The sequence below is a fragment of the Aplidium turbinatum genome, chromosome 18 (assembly GCF_918807975.1).
Source record: "Aplidium turbinatum chromosome 18, kaAplTurb1.1, whole genome shotgun sequence".
In the NCBI taxonomy this organism is placed as follows: Eukaryota; Metazoa; Chordata; class Ascidiacea; order Aplousobranchia; family Polyclinidae; genus Aplidium; species Aplidium turbinatum.
Window position 1 is genome coordinate 1,529,137 of NC_137489.1, and position 22,521 is coordinate 1,551,657.

Below are 22,521 nucleotides of genomic sequence, written 5' to 3' on the forward strand. Positions count from 1 at the left end.
TTATGGCCGTGAGGTTAGATAAAATAGTGAGAAAAGAATTGAACCTACCCAATTGCACATCAAGATTTTGGACAGACTCGAGCGCTGTCTTACAAAGTATTTGTAATGCAAGGAAAAGATTCCCTACATTTGTTGCCAATCGATTGTCCACGATTGAACAAAATACAGACCTTTCGAAATGGAGACATGTGCCTTCAAAGTTAAACCCTGCCGATTGTGCGTCCCGTGGGATGAATGCGAGTACGCTGATTAGCTCCAGTTTCTGGTTGTCTGGCCCAACGTTTTTGTGGGAAGCCGAAGAAAGATGGCCAGAGTCTCCAATAAAACTACCTGATCTTCCAGCAGAGTTTGCGCCCGTCAAGAAACAACAAGTTTACGTGAGTGCCGCTTCAGAAGCTTCTTGTTCTACTGACCGATTGATTCATCGATATTCCAAGCTGATACGCTTGAAGAAAGCAACAGCATGGTTGATGCGTTACAAAAGGTTCCTCATGATGAAGACTCGACCTTCGTTTTGCCAAGCCCCACTTGCCCGGTCTCCTATCACAGTCCGTGAGTTGAAGTTCGCTGAAATGGAACTGATTAAATATGTGCAAAGAAGTCGCTTTGGACAGGTGCTAAACGTATTATCTGGAAGTGCCATGCTAACTAAAAGGACATTCTCACGATCCATGGTTAAATTGAACCCTATATTGGTTGTTGGGGTCCTTCGGGTTGGCGGCCGTTTGGAGCGAGCACCAATCGAAGTAGATGCCAAGCACCCGATCGTGTTACCTTTTGACTCTCACCTTACAGATCTTGTGATTACAAGTCACCATGCTCAAGTGGGCCATTCTGGCATGACCCATACATGGGCATCTCTTCGACAAACATACTGGATTTTGAAGGGAGGCGTCGCCGTTAGACGTGTCCTCGGGAAGTGCTTGCTCTGTAAAAAAAGGAATGCACAAGTTGGCAAACAATTTATGGCTGATTTGCCATCTGGAAGACTCCAACCCGATAAGCCTCCGTTTTCTCATGTCGGTGTCGACTATTTTGGACCCTTTATGGTGAAGCAAGGCCGCAGTTCACTCAAACGTTATGGCTGCGTATTCACGTGCATGTCAATTAGAGCTATCCACATTGAAATTACCCACACCATGTCTACTGACTCGTTTATTGATGCCCTTCGACGATTCATTGGTCGTCGAGGTCTCCCAACCGACATTTATAGTGACAACCGATCGAATTTTGTCGGTGCTGAAAGAATATTGCGTGAGTCCTTACAACTGTGGAACCAACAGAAGATTAATGAATACCTGTGCCAACAAAATGTGACCTGGCATTGGAATCCGCCTACCGGCTCCCACTTCGGTGGAGCATGGGAGCGCATGATCCGTTCCATTCGAAGAATCCTAACTGCTCTAATGAAGGAGCAAACCGTTTCAGATGAAGCTCTCGTTACTCTGATGGTCGAAGTGGAGTCAATCATAAATTCGCTACCCATCGTTCCTATCACCTTTGACCCACAAGATGATGTGCCGTTGTCTCCCAATCACCTATTGCTGTTGAGAGAAGCATCAAACCTGCCCCCTGGACTGTTTGATAGAAAAGACTGTTATGTTCGACGCCGCTGGGCCCAGGTGCAATACCTAGCCAATCAATTTTGGTTGCGCTGGACCCGTGAGTTCCTCCCATTCATCATTCAGAGACAGAAGTGGTTTCAAAGAGAGAAGAACTTTGAAAAAGATGATGTTGTCCTCCTCGTCGACGATTCCCAACCTCGCTCGAAGTGGCTGTTGGGGCGAGTGGTTGACACATACCCAGACAATAAAGGGACTGTACGCACAGTTTCGGTGAAAACTCGGTACAATGTGGTCAAGAGACCAATTTCGAAACTGTGCTTGATTTTGGAAACTGCTTAATGCAGAACAAAATGGACTGTTTACCTGTCGCCGGGTTAAAGGCATTGATCAATGTGTAATTGTGTATTATGAACTATTGAACGAATTTCTGTTGGCTAATAAAGCCAAAAACAAACATTTCTTGTTGAGAATAGTGAAAAACACACTACCTGCTTCGAAATTTGCCTTTAATTGTGATAAGTGACTGCATTTTGCAACCCTTTGTTCATGAGGGTCCTCTTGAAGGCTGATTGGATTGTGAAACATATCGTTCCAAACACGACTTAGTTTGATCGTAAAAAATGTTCACTCAGTTCCTATTTTTGTGTGGGGGTGTTACGTCGTATTTGTCCGCCTCCTTTTCTATGTTTAAAAACTAAATTCGGATTCCCTAAGTAGCACCTGGCAACCCCTGCTCTCACCTCGAGGTGTGATCGTTACGTCATAATTACATTTGCGCCTTTGCGTTCGTTACTACGTTTCTTTGTGCTTTGAGTTTTGTTAAGTGGCAGTAGGCTACATGTAAAGATCAGCTTAACGTTTACAGCAACTATAGTTAGCGACTGGTAGTTAATTCGAGCTATTAACGGTGCTGCTGTTTTTTAGTTGAATAAGAGTTAGCCTACTGCGTTAATGTACTGTGTGGTTGAAGCATAGTTGAACTCTGTGCAGCAATTTCATCTGTCGTTGCCGTTGGCCTATGTGGCCAAATCAGTGATTATCACAGTTCACGGTAAGCTTAACCTTCTACTGCAACCTTTGTGATAGACTAGGCCAATGTGAATTTTAGTGTCAATGGTTAAGTGTAATAAGTACCTCGTCTTATTTCCCGATGTTTAAATCAAGTACGGGACTCACCTATGATGTGAAATTTATAGCATAATATTTTACTGTTTACCGTTTATATGTTCAGTTTCGATCTACAACGGTAGAATTTTCAATTGTTGGGTTTCTCCCTGTGCTGTTCCGTGCGCCACAAAATAGTCGGTAAGAATTCATTAGGCCTATAATTCGTCATCTGTAATTCCGCATTAGGCCTAATTCGTAAGTTTTGTTTGCTAATCGTTGTTTTTCTGTGTTGTCACAGAAACCTTCTTCTTCGTTTGACCTTCGCTTGTTCGTTGTCGTAGCTGTCGTTGTCGTCGACAGCTGAATACAATAACCGTCACTCTGTGTGCGTGTTCGTACGTTACACCGTCGGCTGCAGCGTGGGTCAGGTGTACGTCGGAAGGCGTACACCGATGCATAGCGCTCAAGTCCGCTTTCCCGCAATGCAGGATAAAGACATGAAAAACAAACAAACAAAACAAGGACCTTCTGATGATCCCTTTTTAGGGTTCCAAAGTTTTTCGGTGGTGGACTAAGCTCACGGTTTGTCTATAGGTAGGCACTTTAACATAGGACAGTTTTCTGTGCGAACCAGCTACCACCATTGCGCCGCAGCGCATTGGTTAAGCAAGGTAGGACAATTTTCGTTATAAACTAAACTGAGTACAGTCATTAAAATCCTTCTTGCACTCAGTTCAGTTGCAAAAGGAAAAAAACATTAGCAGAGGGTGGGAATCGAAGCCACGCAATCGAAATGACTATTTCCTTGCCCTAACCTTAACCCATTAGACCACGCTGCTTGTGGCGATATATTCACTTAATTTTCTTTGTATCAAAAATCTTTCGAGTAGATCGGTCAGAATATCACGTGCTGATTCGCATGACTGAAATCAGCTGATTCGCAAGGAAAATTGTCCTATGTCAAAGTGCCTAGGCTACATTGCCTATGTCTATAGCCTACTTAGGGAGGCGCATTATTTTGCGTGAAAGTAAGCTGCAGCAGTATTGGCGCAACCAAGGGCGCGGGAAGTAGGGGTGCTCAAGGGGCTTCAGCCCCCCCTGGAGCTAATTCAGCCCCCCCTGGAATTTTCTAAAACTGCTTCAGCCCCCCCTAGAAAATTCTGAAAATTTAAGGTACATAACACATTTTCAGAAAATTATTCGAGCAATAATTGCTACGATGAATCGAGTTCCTGTTACATGTGCTCGCGCTCATCATTCGCAATAAGAGTCGTCAATCACAGGGAGCTATAATACCTCGCAGTAGCTATACCAGCCATCCTCCTTACTAACACGGCGGTCCATCGTCTATTGGACATCATTCTGCATTTCTGCAATATCCACTTTGCAGCATAAAACAGCAAGAGATCTGGTTGTTATAACGGAGTGCGGGCCAAACTTAAAGCATTATGCCCTGCAGGGCGCGGGAAGTAGAGGTGCTCAAGGAGCTGCAGCCCCCCTAGTACAAATTCAGCCCTCCCTGGAATTTTCAATAATTGCTTCAGCCCCCCCTAGAAAATTCTGACAATTTAAGGTAGGCCTACATAACATATTTTCAGAAAAACGTTTTCGAACAATAGTTGCTACGATGAATCGACTTCCTGTTACGTGTGGTCGCGTTCATCATTTGCAATAGCCTAAAGAGTCGTCAATCACAGGGAGCTATACCTCGCAGTAGCGGTACTAGCCACCCTCCCTCCTAACACGGCGGTCCATCGTTTATTGGACACCATTCTGCAATATTTACATTTCATCCATACTTCTGAACATTACAATAATACATGATATTGCTTTGTCATGTCTGACTGACATGACAGAAGATATTGCAATGAGAGGAGACGCACATGCAAACATAGCCTATTCGGCTTGCTAAAACAAGCACGCACGATGCGGCTTTATTTTGCGATTACCTGCAGCGGTGAAGTTTATCAGCCTACAGAAGCCGTCGCAAGACAGCTCCAAAGCAAGATCTTTACTTCTTCAGCTTTGGAATCAATCTCCATTTGCCGCGAACGGATCAAAAGTCTCAGAAAAGATGAATTTGTTTCCAAGCTTATGGAAGCAGCGAACGTCTTTGCGTCTGTCAATAACCTAAAGACGCCAAAGGATCCCCGAGTGAGCAAAACTCCAGCAAGATTTCGAAACACAGAGGAATCGGATGCTTTGTCGTTTGCGGGAGAAGGAGCTTGGAAATGGCAATACATCGAAGCCCTTGATTTGGTTCAAGCTGAGCTTGATCGAAGATTCGACCAGGCGGATCTTCTTACAGCAGACAACAGAGAGAAGGCCCTTTTGAGGTGTGCAAACGGTAAGGAAAGATCTGATACGGAGATCAGCTTACCCGATGCCATCGCCTAAAAACGGAACTTACTTTGCTCAGCGATGTTGTAACTGGAAAAACCGCAAACTCCGTTAAAGGTTGCTGAGCTATTTCGCAACTAAACCCTCAAACACTAGATCTTTTCAAAAAAACGCGAAAATTCGTGGAGCTCTGCCTTGCCTCTCGGTTTCAGCTGCATCATCACAACGTTCCTTTTCTGCTCTAAGACGCCTGAAAACGTGGTTGAGAAACTCAATGACAAAGAAAAAACGTATGGTGGCCCACTTATCTTGCGTTGATGCATGTCCACCAAAACATTTTGGACACTGTCGATGTCAAAAAACTCATGACACAGTTCTTAGAGAAAACACCTGAGTGAAAATCAATCTTCGGAAGCGTGTGAGAACACATTTTCACAAACTGTCGTTTTAATATCACTTTCTAATTTGTTCGTTTTCATTCTTCATTTGTTACAATTTACAATGTGTGTGATTTGGCACCATTTTTGTTTTTACACAGGAGGTGACGAATGCCCACTATCAGTTTGAAATGTTTTCCCACATAAGGGGGTCTGGGGGGCGAAGCCCCCCAGAAGCTGACAACACTACGGCAGCTTCAGCCCCCCCTAGAGAAAAATAGTTCCCGCGCCACTGGGCGCAACGCATAGCAAGCTACATATAACAGTAGCAGCCTAGTCACGTCCATAAATTTGTATTTGTTTTATCAGTGATAGCCTACGATTTTGGCCTAATGTGACAAAGAAGACCGTTTTTGTTTTGTTTTTTAAATTCTTTTTTTGCTGTTTTTTTGCTAGAGCTAATAGAAAAATTGGGGTAAAATACAAACAGGCTTAGGCTACGCATAAACAAGGTTTGCTGGACACCGCTTTGATTCAGGGTCACTATAATGAAGCTGTAGTGGATAGTTTTGCGGGCTGCACGGCCAAGAAGGACACCGCTTCAAAGCACGCATCTATATGTATTTTATAGGCCTATCTCTTTCCTGATGTTTCAGATTGGCCTAGTGTTGGATTGTTGCAGACAAGGCCATTAGGCCAATGTCGCAATTGACAAAAAGTGAAACATGATAGCCTAATAAACTTGGGGTATTTTTATCTATTTGTGAAACTAACAAATAGGCCTTTTTTCAGAACAGGTGCAACGTTCAATCACTTGTTGGCAGTGATGAAAATAAACAGTTTACGATTAGTCAATACCTATGTCGGCCACTAAACACGGTAACCTAGACACTTGGTGCTTTTTGAGCGGTGTGTTGCTTTTGGGACCTATATGAATTCAAACTGGATTCTCAGCGGCCCTGTTTATCTCCCGATACGACGCCAACCACTGTGATTGCGTTTAACCCACAATTCGCTCAGTGGTTAAGCGTCCAACTAAAGATCACGTGGTGCTGGTTCGACTCTTGAGCAACACATTTCAGGACTGCTCTCTATTCAGTGGCAACTAATGGATGAACTAATTCTTCGGCAACAAGACTTCAACAATTGAAAACTTCACTTTTTAATCTCAGTAGATAACCGACCCACGTCATAAGTCTCTACAATATGCGAAACTAACCAGACATAACTCATCATAGGCTTTGTCACTTCCAGGATAAACATTCAAAACCAACCAACCTTGGCAACATTATGATTGTTTAGCCTCTGATACTGACGGCCTGTGAAATTTGAAGCTTAGCCTACCCTTGTTCTAGTGACCATAACGAAGTTAGAGGGTAGCCTACAGTAAAGTTTTTAGGCCTACAATATCATCCTCAAGTCAATCTATTTGGCTACATCCAACTGGCATTCTTGAATCCATTACAGTAGTCTAAGCCAGCGGTTCTCAACCTGTGGTCCGCGAGGATTTGCCTGGTGGTCCGCGAGCAAGGTCTGAAATCGTTGTTTTTTAAACCTTTGCATAAAAATTGCTATTTTATCAAGACTCATTCACTAAATTGTCGTCTCTTTGCTTCATTATGTTCGAATATGGATCTTGATCATGAACAGCTACTGATGCTATATAGGCTACCATACTCAAGTTTGATGGTTATCAAGGGGAAAAGTGTTTAACCGACTGTTTGAGTTACGAGATTCTGCGAGAGAGTTTCTGCCAGGGATGGAGGAACCATTTTAAAAGTAGGCGGGCCCAGAGGCGCAGCAGTCAAAGTCTATCCAACTTCTGGGGGGCGAAGCCCCCCAGACCCCCCATAACATTGTTGCATTTTTAATATTTGAAATCGTTTACATCAGGAGTCGGCAGCCTACTGCCCGCCAAGAAAAATCATCCGGCCCCGCCGCTCCTTTACAAATTATAATATTATGTGGCCAGGTCAGTGGTTTATTACAGTATAATCCAGGGGTCACCAAACTTTTTTCTTTGAGGGCCGGATTGCTGCCAGATTACCAGCTGCGGGTCGGATGCAAATTGCGAAAAGATATACAACTATTTAGAATCTCCATTGACTTGAATTGAGCACAATAAATAACAAAGTCAGCGGTGGAATAGCTGAAAGTTGTGATGAAAATCGAAAGGTTGCTGGAAAAGTTATCCCCTGCGGTGATGCACTACAGGGCATTGTGCTCTTGAAAAAACGTTACATCTTTCTAAATTTGGCCTAGGCTGTTCCGACTTGTGGTGGCCTAATGATAAACAGCAACGTCAGTCCTTTACAAAAAGTTTGGTAACTTTTTTCCTTAACAGTTGTAGTGCAGCTGTTATTTCCGCAGCACGTGGCGGGCCGGATGAAATGTTCGCGGGCCGTAGTTTGGTGACCCCTGGATAATCGAATGGAAGAACAAGTACTTTTCATTAATCATTTTAGTGGGCCCAAGTCTTTGATTTGCAGCGTTTCTGTTTGTATAAACAAAGAACTCAACATAAAGCGCCAATATGATACAAAACCAGGGTTGCATTCCTGGGGGGGCTCGGGGGGGCTGAGCCCCCCGAAAAACGAAAAGGCTTGATGTAGGGGGGGCTCAGGGGGGGCTCGTTCAAGCTTCCAATTTTTCAGCTTTTCTGGCTGAACAACAACTTCTCGATTGAACAAGTAACACTTTAACAGCTTTCTCACAACAGAACTGCAAAAAAAACACAAACATAAGTTGATACCAATCGCCAATTATCACTTTTGTCAGAAACTCTCCAGACTGGGAATATCAACTTCGTAGTAGCTAATCGTCATGTCAAATCGACTGTTAATTCTCTACTTCAAATAAAAAAAGCTATTCAAGAAGGAAAGTATTCGTTTGATGAAGTTGTTAACTTGAGTCCCGGAAGTACAAAAAACTACTCCTTTAAAGGCACAACATTGGACCAGTTCAAAGCTCGACGTAGAGACTACCCTTCTTTTGATCGTAATCGGTTTATTCAAGCTTTGGTTGACAACATTGGAAGCAGGATGGTGGACACCAACAATGAAAATTCTGTGAAGAGCTTGGAAATTACTGTACCAGAGTTATGGCCTGCTCCAGTCGAAGTTCCATGGCAAAAAAGGGAGCAGAGATTACGAAAAATATAGGAGAGATTTCATGTCATCACTCCTATTTCCGATTTTCGATTGTATGTTGACAATCCTTGTCATATTCCAGATACGATAAAGTTGCTCAAGAACGTAGTACTAAACATGATTGCTATAAGTTCTGCTGAAGCCGAACGTGGATTTTCACAAATGAACTTGGTCATCACACCGCTACGATCACGGCTGACCATATCACTCGTTTCAGCACTGTTGTTCATCAGCATCAATGGACCACCTCCTCATTTATGGAATGGCACTGCGGCAACTCAGAAGTGGTTGCAGACTCATCGGTCGGCTGTGGATATTCCCACATTGAATGAACTCAGATCTCTGCAAAAACTGTTTGCTGGCTAAAATCAAGGACTGTCGTGGAGCCCATAAAACCAAAGACCTGGCAGACAGGCTATTTGTTTTGTGTAATCTCGTTTGCACCAACTTTTGTTTTGTCCGCCCCGATAGCTCAGTGGTTACGCGCCGGGCTCAAGATCACACGGCGCTGGTTCGACTCTCGGGGTGTGCGCTTGAGCAACGCATTTCAGGACTGCTCTCCATTCAGCGGCACCTAGTGAATGGAATAATTTCTCGGCAACAAGACTTCAACAATCGGAAAACTTCACTCTGCCAATCTCGGTAACCGGCCCTGCGTCAAGTGCCTCTACAAGTATGCGAACAAGTACCAGGAATAACCTATCAAGGCTTTGTCAGTCCGAGGATAAAGATTCAAAACCAAACCAAACCAAACCAAACTTGGAATATGCTTTTGCTGTAATTGGAGTTTTTTAAACTGTTCGTTTATAACTAAATGAGATTTTAGTGTAACTGTCACATTGGCAGCTTATTGGTTCTTATATAGCAAATCTGCAACCACAAGCGCTCATTTCAAGAATTGCATTTCCTTACTTTCCTATTCAGTCAATGTTTTGCAAGTGTGCTTAGGATTGGCTCATACAAATAAGTTTACAATTGAGTTAAGAGATTGGAATTAGCTCATGCAAATCGAGTTTCAAGTGTAGGCCTACGCAGTAAAAAAAAAGCAACGGAGATTGCAGTGTAGCAACCAAGCCAAATTTCAAACTTATAATTTTATATCGGATTCAACCACGTTTTCACGTTTTGTTGCTTTTACCTTTTTCTGTACTTTAAGCTATGTTTTAGCATGGGTTGTTTTTCGACATGATGTTCAGAAGTAAAACCAAACTGAACAGTGTTTCCTTTCAAAAAAGGTAAAAATTGTTGGCTAACCTACACCGATTACTTATACATACTTTGTCTATAACAACACAGCTAAGTGTTAAAGCCCCCCCAAAAAAAATTTTAGGAATGCACCCCTGTACAAAACATATTATTTTTTCCAAGTTAATGGGTCAAACAAGGAACGGCAAAGTTAATCTACTCAAAAATAGCTTTAAAACAGCAAATTTCTCTGTTACAAAGGAAAGGAAAACCAATGAATCAGAAAATGCTGTTGCTAGCTAGCCTACAAGGTAGCACAATCAATAGAAAAAGACAAGAAATCGTATAGTGATGGAGAATTTGGGAAAAGGTGTAAGATGAATGATTGAAAACATATGTCCAGAGAAAAAAAACTACTTTTCAGATATAGGCTTAATTAGTTTGTTTGTTTGTTTGTTTATCTTTATCCTGCATTGCGGGAAAGCGGACTTGAGCGCTATGCATCGGTGTACGCCTTCCGACATACACCTGACCCACGCTGCAGCCGACGGCAATGTCAGTTTCCGGTTGTCTACTCTACTTATGACTTAAATTTGGTACTACCCATTACTCGAAATCGATCACTAGGTAGAGGCAATTATCGTTAAGTTTCTTGCCCAGAGAAACAACAGCAAGTGCGGGTGGCTGGAGTCGAACATGCAGGCTCTCGACTGCGAGCCAAACAAGTCTTTCAACAAGAACTGTAACTCGACGAAAAGAAGAGATGTCGGAGAACGTAACATCTAGCAAAAAGTTATTGTATATCCATTCTACAGTTCTTCGCCATGGCAATAGATGAGAGCACAGACACGACAGATAACTCTACAGCTGAGCTGACAGTAGCCTATTTGTGCGTGCAGTAAACAAAGATTTTGATGTTTAAGAATTTGTTCAGCTGATTCCCTTCAAGGATATTACTAGCCGATATTCTGAAAGCATTAGGCTACATCAACGCCTTGAAATCATGCCTCTGAATCTATCAAAACCAGGCCCGGATTTAGGGGGGGCAGAGGGGGCAGTTGCCCCGGGCCCCCCGACTTTTGAAGGGCCCCCCTATGTGGAAAAAATGTGATTTTGTGTTATTTTTTTCCTTTTGGCCTGTAAAGTTTCCGCAAAATGCTGTGCAGTACTGGACTGATGCTACTGTAGACGTAGAGATGGTTTTTCGCGCCGTAGGCTTGAAAAATTTTTTTGCACGGGGGCCCCCCCGATCTAAAAGTGCCCCGGGCCCCCCATCAGCTAAATCCGGCCCTGATCAAAACTGGTATTAATGGGCTATAGCCCGCCAAGACCATGTAAAGTTTGGCTTTGGCTCGCTGTTAGAAAAAGGTTGCCGACCCCTGGTTTACACACTGTGTTTGCATAATTGCCTTTCGTGCCAACAAGCAAAATTTTCCATGTTTGGGCCGGATTTGGTCAAAAAATTTACAAAATTGTTGAATTGCTCTATAGCACTGTACAAAATGTGGCGATGTACAGTTGTACACACAAATAAAAAGGCAACAATACACACACAATAAAAGTAATTTGCGTTCTTCTGGTGACTATTTACTAGGTTACCTCCTGATGTTAAAGATGATAACTAGCTTTTGTATTTCCGACGTTTCGTCAGTCAGCACGACTGACTTTATCAAGGTGGCTAAAACAGGTTAACACAACCTGTTCAGCAACGATGGCACAACACAAAAACGTACTGATAAAATGAATAAAGTAAGCAACATTTTATCAGTACGTTTTTGTGTTGTGCCATCGTTGCTGAACAGGTTGTGTTAACCTGTTTTAGCCACCTTGATAAAGTCAGTCGTGCTGACTGACGAAACGTCGGAAATACAAAAGCTAGTTATCATCTTTAACATCAGGAGGTAACCTAGTAAATAGTCACCAGAAGAACGCAAATTACTTTTATTATAAAATGCCTGGTGAACAGTCTCTCTCTGTTTTTAATACACACACAGTTATATATCACCTGGGAGTAATAATATGCAGCATTATACAGTAGGCTACGTGCATATGTAATGATATCACTGTTTTAACCATAGAGAATAATTATATTGATTGATAGATTGCTCCACTAATCACACGCAACCACACGTGCTGCACATCAATAATGGACTTAACCGAAAAGTTTGAAGATTGGATTTCATCATTGAGCTATCAAAGATAATCAAACTACTGTGTAGCAAATGAGTGAAGACCTTTTTGGAACTCTCTCTCTGATTTGCCGTTTTCGCCACCTTTTCAAAGAAATTTGGCTTTCAAAAGTGGGTAGGCCAGGCCCACCCAGAAAATAAAATAGGTGGGCACAGGCCCACGAGGCCCACGTGGTTCCTCCATCCCTGGTTTCTGCTCATATCAATGATAGCTTTTGGGTTGCTGTTCTGGCTTACTTGGCTGACATTTTTGAACAATTGAATAAACTTAATTCATCGCTGCAAGGAAAGCAGACAAATTTAATTATCCTCAGTGATAAAGTGTCTGCTTTTACGAAAAAACTTTATCTTAGGAGGACAAGATTATTGCAGGGCAACTTTGACATGTTTGATCAATTGTACGAATTCACTGAGAAAGGGAACGTTCAAATATTACGTAACGTTTTTTTTCCAAATTTTTGACCCCCCCTCCCCCATGTAACGCCAACGTAACGTTTTTTCAACTCCCCCCCTCCCCCATGTAACGCTTTTTCACTACGAAATCAGCACAAAAAACTAACTTACCATTCCGTACTCGAAAGCGTTACGTAACGTTTTGCTTGAACCCCCTTCCCCCCGATGTGACGCTAACGTAACGCTTTGCATAACCCCTCCCCCTCCCCCTCGAAGGCGTTACGTAATATTAGAACGTTCCCAAACCAAAAAATGCTGAAATCAATAAACAACTGTTGATGAATTTTATTTCTGACCATACTCAGTCGCTGCAGAATCAATTTAACTTCTACTTTGGTGATTTGAACGTTCAGAGTTTTTCATGGGTTTCCAGTCCGTGAACTGACCAGTGACACTACTATGAATATTAAAGCTTTGGTAGAGAGTTTGCTTTGTTGAACCACAGAGAAATAAAACAAAGTAACTTTAGCGGGTTTAATATACTTTTTTACACGCAAAAAATATAACATAATTAAAATAAACTCAAACGTTTTCGACACGTAGGCCTATACGTGTGTCCTCATCAGGAATTAAATTTGCAATATAGATAAAATGAAAACTCGTAAGATAAATTATATGTTAAACCCGCTAAGGTTACTCTGTTTTATTTCTCTACTTTGAATACGTTGCATCTATCTGAGAGTGAGCTTGATGAAATTTTGGATACAAGCTTCATATGAGTATTCACAACTGTCTCAGAAAGCTTTGAAAATAATTTTGCCTTTTGCGACATCTTAGCTTTGTGAATGTGGATTTTCTGCATTGGTTACAATAAAAATAAAGTATTGTTCTCGACTTGAAGTCGAGGATGAACTCTGATTGAGTCTTTCAAGCATTAGGCTACACCTCGTTTGGATATGCTATGCTCAAATGTGCAAGCTCAAGGCTCACACTAAATGTAGCAATCTTTCTAAAACCAACTACTGTATATGACTCAGCAAGCAATAAGCAGTGTTGTACGGTACGCGTCAATGAAATAAATTGACGGCGTCAGCGCGAATTGAATAAAAACTTTACGGCGTAAAGTACTGCGTCAGCTCTTAAAGAAATTGATGGCGTCAGCGCTAATTTCTAGCGCTATTTTAGCCAGGGTCTCACAAAACAAAAGTGTTTCAACCAAGTTTAGGCTAAAAATAGCTATAAATAAAGAGCATGTATTATGTTTTGAGACTGTATTGTAAATAGCTGCTTAGCCTATTTGTTATTTCCATGTAGAAATACAAGTAGGTTTCAAAACGTATCAACGGAATGGTATCACTGTTCCAAGTGTGCTGTGATGGTTTAGCATAGCCTATATAAATCTTTTAACGAGGTCCACTTCACCAACATCGCTCTTTTCAGGGGCATAGAGCTCTTGAAATAAAGTAAGTTATCTTCAACCCCCTCGATGACATTCATTGATTTTTCGCTTTCTCTCTCTGATCCCTCGTTCTCGATACTGCTCACGATATGATCACCATTTAGTGGTGATCACCATGAGTGATCACCATTTGGCATCACCATCACCATGAGTGATCACCATTTGGCGAACTTCTTCCGCTTGTATTCCAGGTAGCGATTCCAACCAACGCGAAAGCCGGTAACTTGGATGAGTCGCGCTGGCCAGAATACATTGTGAAACTCTCATCGTGAAACGAGATGTTCCATGAAAACAAAAAATGACGCACAGCGCTTGACGCTTAAAATCGGCAAAATAGTTGACGGCGCTATCACTTCCGTCAACTAAAAAATAAATTGACGGCGCTAGCCTCAGCGTCAATAAAAACTTGACGCCGTCAACGTACAACACTGGCAATAAGTGACATTTGTTCGTTACAAGGGGAGGGAAGTAGTGGTCCGTGAGGGCAACACAATTTTTTTAAGTGGTCTTTGAATCTCAAAAGGTTGAGAATCTCTGGTCTAAGCTACCCCGCATTTCATACAGCTCAGCAAGAAATTAGCAGTTTATTGCCACCTTGTGAGAGCAATCGGGATCAATAACTTACAAAATACTTCAATTGAGGTCATGCACCAATGAGGTCATGAGGTCATGCACCAATGGACAAAAACATCCAAAGCCTAAAATAAAAATATCTTGCTGACGTCAGCAAACAACCTAACAATGAGCACCAACGACCGATAGAAATTATGTGGCCCAGTCACCAACCAATGACGCACAATAAGCGACCTTCGGGGCCAATCAGTATTTTTAGGGCGCGATTTCAACAAAACACGTTGATGCGTAGGAGAACATTAATCCGATCTTGCAATAATACAGATACTTTTCCGTGTTATAGCCTTGGAAGCAATCTCCCCCCTGGATCCGCCACTGCCTTCGCCCCAATCCACCCCCTACATCAGGGGTCGGCAACCTACGGCCCGCGGGCCGGATCCGGCCCGCCAAGCAAAATTATCCGGCCCGCAGCATTTTTGCAAATTGTAGTTGGCGGGCCAAAACGAACATCCCATTATTTTATGCTGCCATTTGGTTTTACATAACCGAATTAAGATTACTAAATGTTATGTAAAACTTTCGCAATTTTTACTTTTCCATATTTATCCGTAACGCTCACTTGTAATCACGTAGCCTGTGTACTTATGCCGCAACAATGCTTAGTTAGGGCATTGTCGCCATTTTGAATTTCCTTGATATTCTTTCTCTGCGAACTGCATTTTAGAGAGCGCGACGTTGCAGGCCTGACAGATAGTTTGATAGATTTGAAGTTTTAAGAATTAGTTTGTTTGAAGGTTGATAATTTAGAAATATGTGTAGCTTAGGAAGCAGGAATTGGCCTTTTTAGTGACAGCCGGTCCAGACTTTTAAATTACTTTATTTTTTAGAGTTATAATTTACTCCCAGTTCCATTTTTCCGTTTTTTTCAACAAGTGATTCTTGTCTTTGAAGAATTTGCTGCTTGTTAGAATCCACCAAGCATAGGAAATTATCACAAAGCGCCTTTGTACCCGCGACCTATCGATCACGGGTCGCTTTGTTATAGTAAACTAAGTTTGGGGCAAAATTTAGCTTAAGCTTGCAGAAGGTAGCATCAAGGTACTTGGCAGTTTCACCTTGAAGTCCGGTTATATTAGCCTATTTACTGCATGCTAGTTGCAGGCTACATGAGTTGCGTTAGTAATAGTCAATTAACCGTATATTTAACGGCAAGTTGAGAACACAACTTACTGATGACCACTTGCAAGATGTTATGATTCTTGCCTCATCCAACCTATCACCTGACCTTCAGAAACTTTCTAGCAGGAAACAACATCAAATATCACATTAATGTTGTGCTGTCAATAAATAAAGTACTTGGTGTTTTTCGTTACCAATTGTTACTAATTTTCTTTATATTAATCTATATAAGCCTATAGTAGCTAAATATGGAGATACTCTGATAAGAACGCCAATTTTAACAATATTATGAAAAGTAAAGAAAACGGAAGTGCAAATGGAAAACTTGTACGGCCCGTTGACATCTGCGCAGTTTTGTTTTGGCCCGCGACTGAAGAAAGGTTGCCGACCCCTGCCCTACATCATCAATCTGACGAGCCCATAGATCTCAACATTCCAGGGTTGAATTCTCGGGATTGGAAGTTTGGAATGAAATCCAACTCGACTCCGAACTTTTTCTTCATAACTTCCTTCGCATCCTCTTCGTCATCCACCCGACGATTCGTCACCTCCTCCGTGTCCGGATCCAAGAAGCGCTTTTCGATCAAGTACCGGCCCCACAAGATGGCGCAACCACCATCACTGAAGATCTTAAAAAAACACCACATTACCGCTTGGCCGCGTCCCAATGCCGACTTCCAGCCGCGCTACTTCATTGATGACGTATGCGACCACCTGGAAGCAGTCTTCCGACGACTTCCGACTTCTCGCCACACAATCAGCATGACGAGAGCAGTTTACAAAGCACAACTTTGTGAAAAAACGAATGGGTCTCTGACCAACTAGAACGAACGTGATCTTTATTCAATTACATAAAAAAACTGCACAAAAATGAACAGTTTATAGCTGAGCAGTGAGAGCCTTGGCTCGGCGTTCGAAAGGTCGCCGGTTCGACACCACTCAAGAGCATGTGGCTGTGCCTTTGGAAAGACACTTAAAGGCATGCCTGAAGGTGGACACGAAGATTGGCTTCCTTGCCTTCCCGTCCACTAAATGTAAATCTTCCATTAGGCTACCAGACGTAAGCCTGGATGTGACAAAAAAAACAAAACAATAATTCAATGTACCGGTGAACTAATGCTGCACTGCTGTACCAAGTAGGTCTAGCCCAGTGGTTCCCAACCTTTTTGTTGTCACGGACCCCTTTGGAAAAATTATTAATTCTGCGGACCCCTACCTAAATTTTGCTTGAAACTCAACTAACATACTATTGACCAGTGGCGTAGCCAAGGGGGGGTTTTGGGGGTTACAACTCACCCCTTTGGCACGCGTGTGACGTCACGATATTGAGAATGGTGCTTTCGGTCTCTTTATGCTTGAAAATGATGCTTTCAGTCTAAAAAAAATTGCCTAATTTTAAACAAAACTGCATTAAAAGAGCGAATTTTGCCAATACCAAACATCTTAGCCAGGAGTTAGCAACAAGAAAACATAGAGACTTAGCTTTATTTTCGAAAAATGCCGAAAAAAACATGATCTTATCCTTTTGCTATGCCACCGGACAGCACCATTTTACAGGAATATTCATACCCACATTTTTGTTGAAAATGCTCTCAGAATGCACCAAATTTAAAGTAATTTTTCAAAATTTTCTGAGGGAGGCCCCCCAGATCCCCCGCCGCTGGGTCGTCACCCCCCCCCCTTTCAAAATTCCTGACTACGCTACTGCTATTGTAATAACTATGCTACTCAACTACTGCGTCGTATTGCATTGCCACTATGCCTCATGTGGCAAATATCAGGTTAAACAGTTGCTCAAATAAGAAAATGAATAAATTGTTCAAGAAATGTCAACAGTATTTGAATATTAAGGTGACCCAAAGTGCCATGCCGAAACTTTTTCAACGTAAGCAAATTTAATGAGAGGGCTGTTGTTGCCTTTCTTGAACTAAACGACTGAACTGTGGTTGAGTTTTGGCAATGCAACACGCATGTCATCTTCAACGTCCAGGCGATTTCGATATTTAGTTTTTATTGTAACAAGATCTAACCAAGCACTATATTATCTACTGGCCTACCAGTACAGCGTAGTCTCCAACTGCAAGCAGTGGTGTCGTTCCCCCACTATGAGGTAAACTTTGGTTGCACCGCATGCTTTCTATAGACGAGCCAACCCTGATTTGACTGTAATCGACATGCGTTGTGGTAGATGTAGTTGGTCAATGTACACACTGTCGGCAGCAGCATAGATTTATTTTAATACAGTAGAACTCGGTTAATCCGGATTCGATTTGACCAGCGATTCCATCCGGATTAGGCGAAGATCCGGATTAACCGATGACGGTTCTATCAAACCTGACTCATTTGTACTTCCAGTTTCATCCGGATTAGGCGAAGATCCAGATTAACCGAATCCGGATTAACCGAGTTCTACTTGTACATACCGGTACAGTTTATTCTCGCGGGCTTGAGCTTTATTGACACATTTGCATTCAAAGAGAGAAATAAAAGTAAAAAGATCGCTTTTCGATTTTTTTTCCAAACTTCATTAAGATAACCACGGACCCCCAAATGCTTTCTCACGGACCCCCAAGGGGTCCGCGCACCCCAGGTTGGGAACCACTGGTCTAGCCTGATTGTAACAACGAAACGAGACCAACCTCAAGGAACGAATTGCATCTCGAGAATCCATTCTCATCGGTCACGTGATTGTTGAAGCCGACCTGGAAGTCTTCCCATTGACGAGGAATATCGCTGGAGAGAAAATGTCACGTTTAATCGCGATCTCTCGCAAGCATTATGACGTCACAAACGCCAAGCTCAGATGACAAACCTGAACTTGAATACAATCCGCCAATCATCGCTTTCCGAATATTTGCTGTCTACGACCGGTTTTGAAACAGTGAAGTCACCACCTGCGAAAAAACACTCTTGCAGAATAGTTGTCGCTAACGGCGCCTAATGAATTGAATAAGTCCCCAGTAAAAACATTTCAACAATCGGAAACTTCACTCTGTCAATCTCGGTAACCGGCCCTGCGTCAAAAGCCTCCACAAGAATGCGAAACTACCAGGAATAGCATATCAAGGTCTTGTCAGTCCGAGGATAAAGATTCAAAACCAAACCAACCAAACTTGAGTGAGTTCAACCGCAATCGCGCGATCAATTTTTGTTTGTTTGTTTGTTTGTTTATCTTTATCCTGCATTGCGGGAAAGCGGACTTGAGCGCTATGCATCGGTGTACGCCTTCCGACATACACCTGACCCACGCTGCAGCCGACGGCAATGTCTGTTTCCGGTTGTCTACTCTACTTATGACTTAAATTTGGTACTACCCATTACTCGAAATCGATCACTGGGTAGAGGCAATTATCGTAAAGTTTCTTGCCCAGAGAAACAACAACAAGTGCGGGTGGCTGGAGTCGAACATGCAGGCTCTCGACTGCGAGCCCAACTCGCTAACCACTCGGCCACTGCTCGTCGGCCACTCGCTAACTCGCTAACCGCTAACTCGCTAACTCGCTAACCCCTCGGCCACTGCACCTCGGCCACTGCAATTGTTACGTCACAGCAAAAAAAAACGGAACCCCGCACCAATTTTATGAATTGTTTTCTTGCGTTTTTCGACGTAGAAGACTTCCTCCTGTTCTTCTTTGGATTTTCTCAGCCTGTAGGTCCCAGTCATTTGTGTCTGAGGCGTCAACAATTCAAATCTCATCGGCTCAAAAAACGAGGGAGCCCCATAACCTACGTCCACCAACCATGGCTCCCCGCTGATAGAAACCTGTAATTAAGTAACTGCATGTGTGGATCTTCCAAACCGCCAATCTAATCCTGGGAATAATAATCCGCTGTTCAACCAAAACAAACTGCTCAAAGATCAATTGCATTCATACAAAAGGTCTCAAAAGCAATTATTAAAAACTATATCTTTGATAAACTATTTATCGGGCTTAGCCAGAAGTAGGCAGTATAGCAAGCTGCTTTTTTGGTAGCGATAGAGGCGCTACATGGAGTAGAGACACTGCTGTTTTCCTGATGTAGCAGACGGGCGCTGCGTTTCCTTTGTGCTTTCAAATATAAAATGAATTTTTAAGAGATTTTTGAAAGATGCGTCAGATTAAAATTTCAACTCAAAACGTGCCTCCCATAACGACATTGAAATGGCGTTGTAAGCAAATGTGCTACTGAAAAGTGACATCATTCGTTTTCAAGGTCATTTTGACTTCACAAGGTTCTTGAATAAAGCTTTCCAAGTGTCGGTCCAAGACAAAAGTAGCGCGTTACTTTTCATTGGCTGGTAGCGAGAACGCCGCTTTCTTGGCATATAGTAGTGGTAGAACATTACTTTCAAACCAGCGGATGCCTATTGTCTACCTCTGAATATAGCCTGCATCAAAATTTAGGCTGGGTATTTCTGAGCAGGTCAAGTTAGAGGCAGTCAACTGAGTTTAAAGGTTTTTGGTCGGAGAGTTCAAGGGAGTTCCATTGAAGAGCCACCAACTAGTTTGTATGCGCAACAAAGGAGGTAAATTTGTAGACTTTCACACACGTCATTGATCGTTACCACTGTTGATAACGCACCCCAAGACATAGTAGGTTAACTTACTACATCACCCAACATAATTTTCGTGATTCAACAAGCCACAGTCACGCAGGATCTGCTACATCAAGAAAAAATCTGAAACTTTTTTTAAAACTAAAACAAACAATATTTACTTTCAGAACGAGATGGTCATATTTTGGGCTGAAGACGTCGCGACTTCTTTGAAACGCACTTCCCTCGAGCAACTCGAGCTTGTATCCGAGCGCGCGCAGCAAGGTCGCGAACAGACCGTTCAGCTCAAAGCAAAACCCCCCGCGGTTGTTGATAACCACGTTCTTGTAAATATAATCCAGGTCAAAGAGCTTGGTGTTCGGTCCTCCAAACAAATCCATCGTGTCTTCTGGCACTGTCGTGGCGTGGCACCAGCACAAGCTCTTTAGTGTTGCCAAGTTAGCAGTCTTTGAACCAACATAACCAATCCTTTTAAAATATTTATCAATGTCAAGTGCAACACATTCAAGCATATTGGTCTATGCAAAGTTGCAAACCTTTAATGACAAGCAATTGATCGAAGGATAAATTTCAAACCCAACATTTGTCACCTCAATAAAGTTAGCCAAGTGAACGTCTGGCTGCATTCATATAGCTCGAATATATCAAGCTTTACACTGATGCATCCATAAAACATGTTGTAATATTGTACCTTATGAGCAATTCATCCTTCTTTCAGGAGTTTCAAATAATTTTCGATAATAAATATAGTGCAGCAGTGCGGGGTTACATTGATCCAAAAGTTGTCAGAGTGGCCAATTGTTTTATTTGTTTAATTTAGTAAAAAATAACTAATTTTTAAAGATGCTCAAATGCAACCATAGTAGTTATATATATACAATTTTATGCATTATATTTCAATAGAAAAATAGGCATTGCTTATAACTTCTTGTCTCAAATAGCAGGTAATTATAAATCACTCAAGTTCTTCATGTATATACGTCTGGCAACTATTATTGTAAATAAACGGTAACTTTTGATCTAGATTAACTCAAAACTGCACATACAATGACTTATATATGTCAACTATTGACATAAGTCGTGGTTCAGATTATACAGTTCTTTCACATTAATTCCTTACAAACACTTTGCAATTCAACAATATATTTTAGGAATCCAGGTTGTGTTAAATTAATGATGCGAAAGATTAACTCGCAATATGATCAACCTCTTCAAATTAAAAGCAAAAAAATCAATGAGGCATGTTGGAAACCAATGTAACATTAAGGAAGGAAAAAGCTAAAAAAAAACAATTTTTTATTTAAGATTAATGTTTTAAACTAACAGCATAAAAATGTTGATACACATACATATCACACAATTTGATTTCATAATGCAAATAAAATTTCATTATATTTTTTTAAATAACTTGCTTTTCATTCTTAGAAGTTTAAATTTGCAACAAACATATAAATGGTCAAATAAACAACAGTAGCCTACATTAGTGATTAAAATGTGCAACTGTGCATGAAGACTACCTCATCGATTCATGCAATAAGAAATTGTTTGCACTAAGTTAATGTTAAAGCATTTATGTTGAAACTAATCATTCACACATTTGACCTCAACAGCGAAGTTTGGCGTTACGCAGTGGCATTCTTACCACATATCGTAGACATAGCTTTTGAGGTTACGACCCTGGTCACTTAGACATGGTGATATTTTGTTTTTGCAAAAACATCAATAACAAAGAAAAACTGGCTTAATTGGCTTTCACTAGTTATCTTCTGTGCAACGTAAATGGTTTGTTTGTCATATCTGCATATTTCAATTCATGTTTTCAGAATAAAAACTGTTTTATGCTTTTTCAATAGTGAGTAGGCTAATAAAGTTTAATTATTAAACTTTTTCAATTGTGTTGGTATTTCTGAATTTTTGTTAGCAAAAACAACATGAAGCCGGATTTGTTAAATAAAATTGCACATAATCTTTGCTCTAGTTCACTCAGTTAAATTTTGTTTCAGTGAACTGTTATTTACTAGCCTATTCGATGACTGTACAAAGCAACAATACTAATTTTCAAAGATTATTCTCATTACCATACACTTTTAGCACTTTTGTTTTGCTTTTTTTTTTCCTAGATTAAAGTCAAGTTGAAATGTTGATGTTGGACGTGAGACATTACATTTCGCAAAAAGATACATAAATATACACCTTGCATCATGCCTGAGTGACATACAATGACCATAGCCTCAAAAACTATAATTACTACATATGGTGACTATAGCATCTGTCTTGATTTTCTTCAATTGCCAAGAAAACCCACTTTTATGCATTCATTACAAATACATTGAAAATCAATTAGATCTTAAACACAAAATTGAACATGAGCAGTAAGAAAAACTTTCCCAACTAAGATGAAAAGATTCGCAGTATTGATACTTCCAAAACAGTGAACTGTCTTATAAATATATTCAACATGCGCAGGA

At 41.5% G+C, this 22,521-nt stretch overlaps 2 protein-coding genes across 3 annotated transcripts; one reads left to right on the forward strand and one right to left on the reverse strand.

Annotated features, from left to right (window-relative positions):
• The first annotated feature begins 160 nt into the window (after positions 1-160).
• LOC145787605 (uncharacterized) lies at positions 161-3,056 on the forward strand. Of its 2 annotated transcripts, XM_082599378.1 has the most exons (3): positions 161-2,616; positions 2,797-2,870; positions 2,971-3,056. In XM_082599378.1, exon 1 carries the CDS (start codon positions 231-233, stop codon positions 1,902-1,904), a length of 1,674 nt encoding a protein of 557 aa, XP_082455504.1. In that variant the 5' UTR covers positions 161-230; the 3' UTR covers positions 1,905-2,616; positions 2,797-2,870; positions 2,971-3,056. The 2 variants fall into 2 exon arrangements, with proteins under 2 accessions (XP_082455504.1, XP_082455503.1); XM_082599377.1 differs by having other exon boundaries at positions 2,797-3,056.
• A 10,601-nt stretch (positions 3,057-13,657) lies between these two features.
• On the reverse strand, positions 13,658-22,521 carry LOC145787564 (arylamine N-acetyltransferase 2-like). Its single transcript, XM_082599331.1, has 5 exons — positions 20,215-22,521; positions 19,090-19,279; positions 18,329-18,410; positions 18,156-18,249; positions 13,658-16,145 (listed from the first exon to the last, which is right to left on the reverse strand). The coding sequence occupies exons 1-5, from the start codon at positions 20,563-20,565 to the stop codon at positions 15,921-15,923; spliced, it is 942 nt and encodes a 313-aa protein (XP_082455457.1). The 5' UTR covers positions 20,566-22,521; the 3' UTR covers positions 13,658-15,920.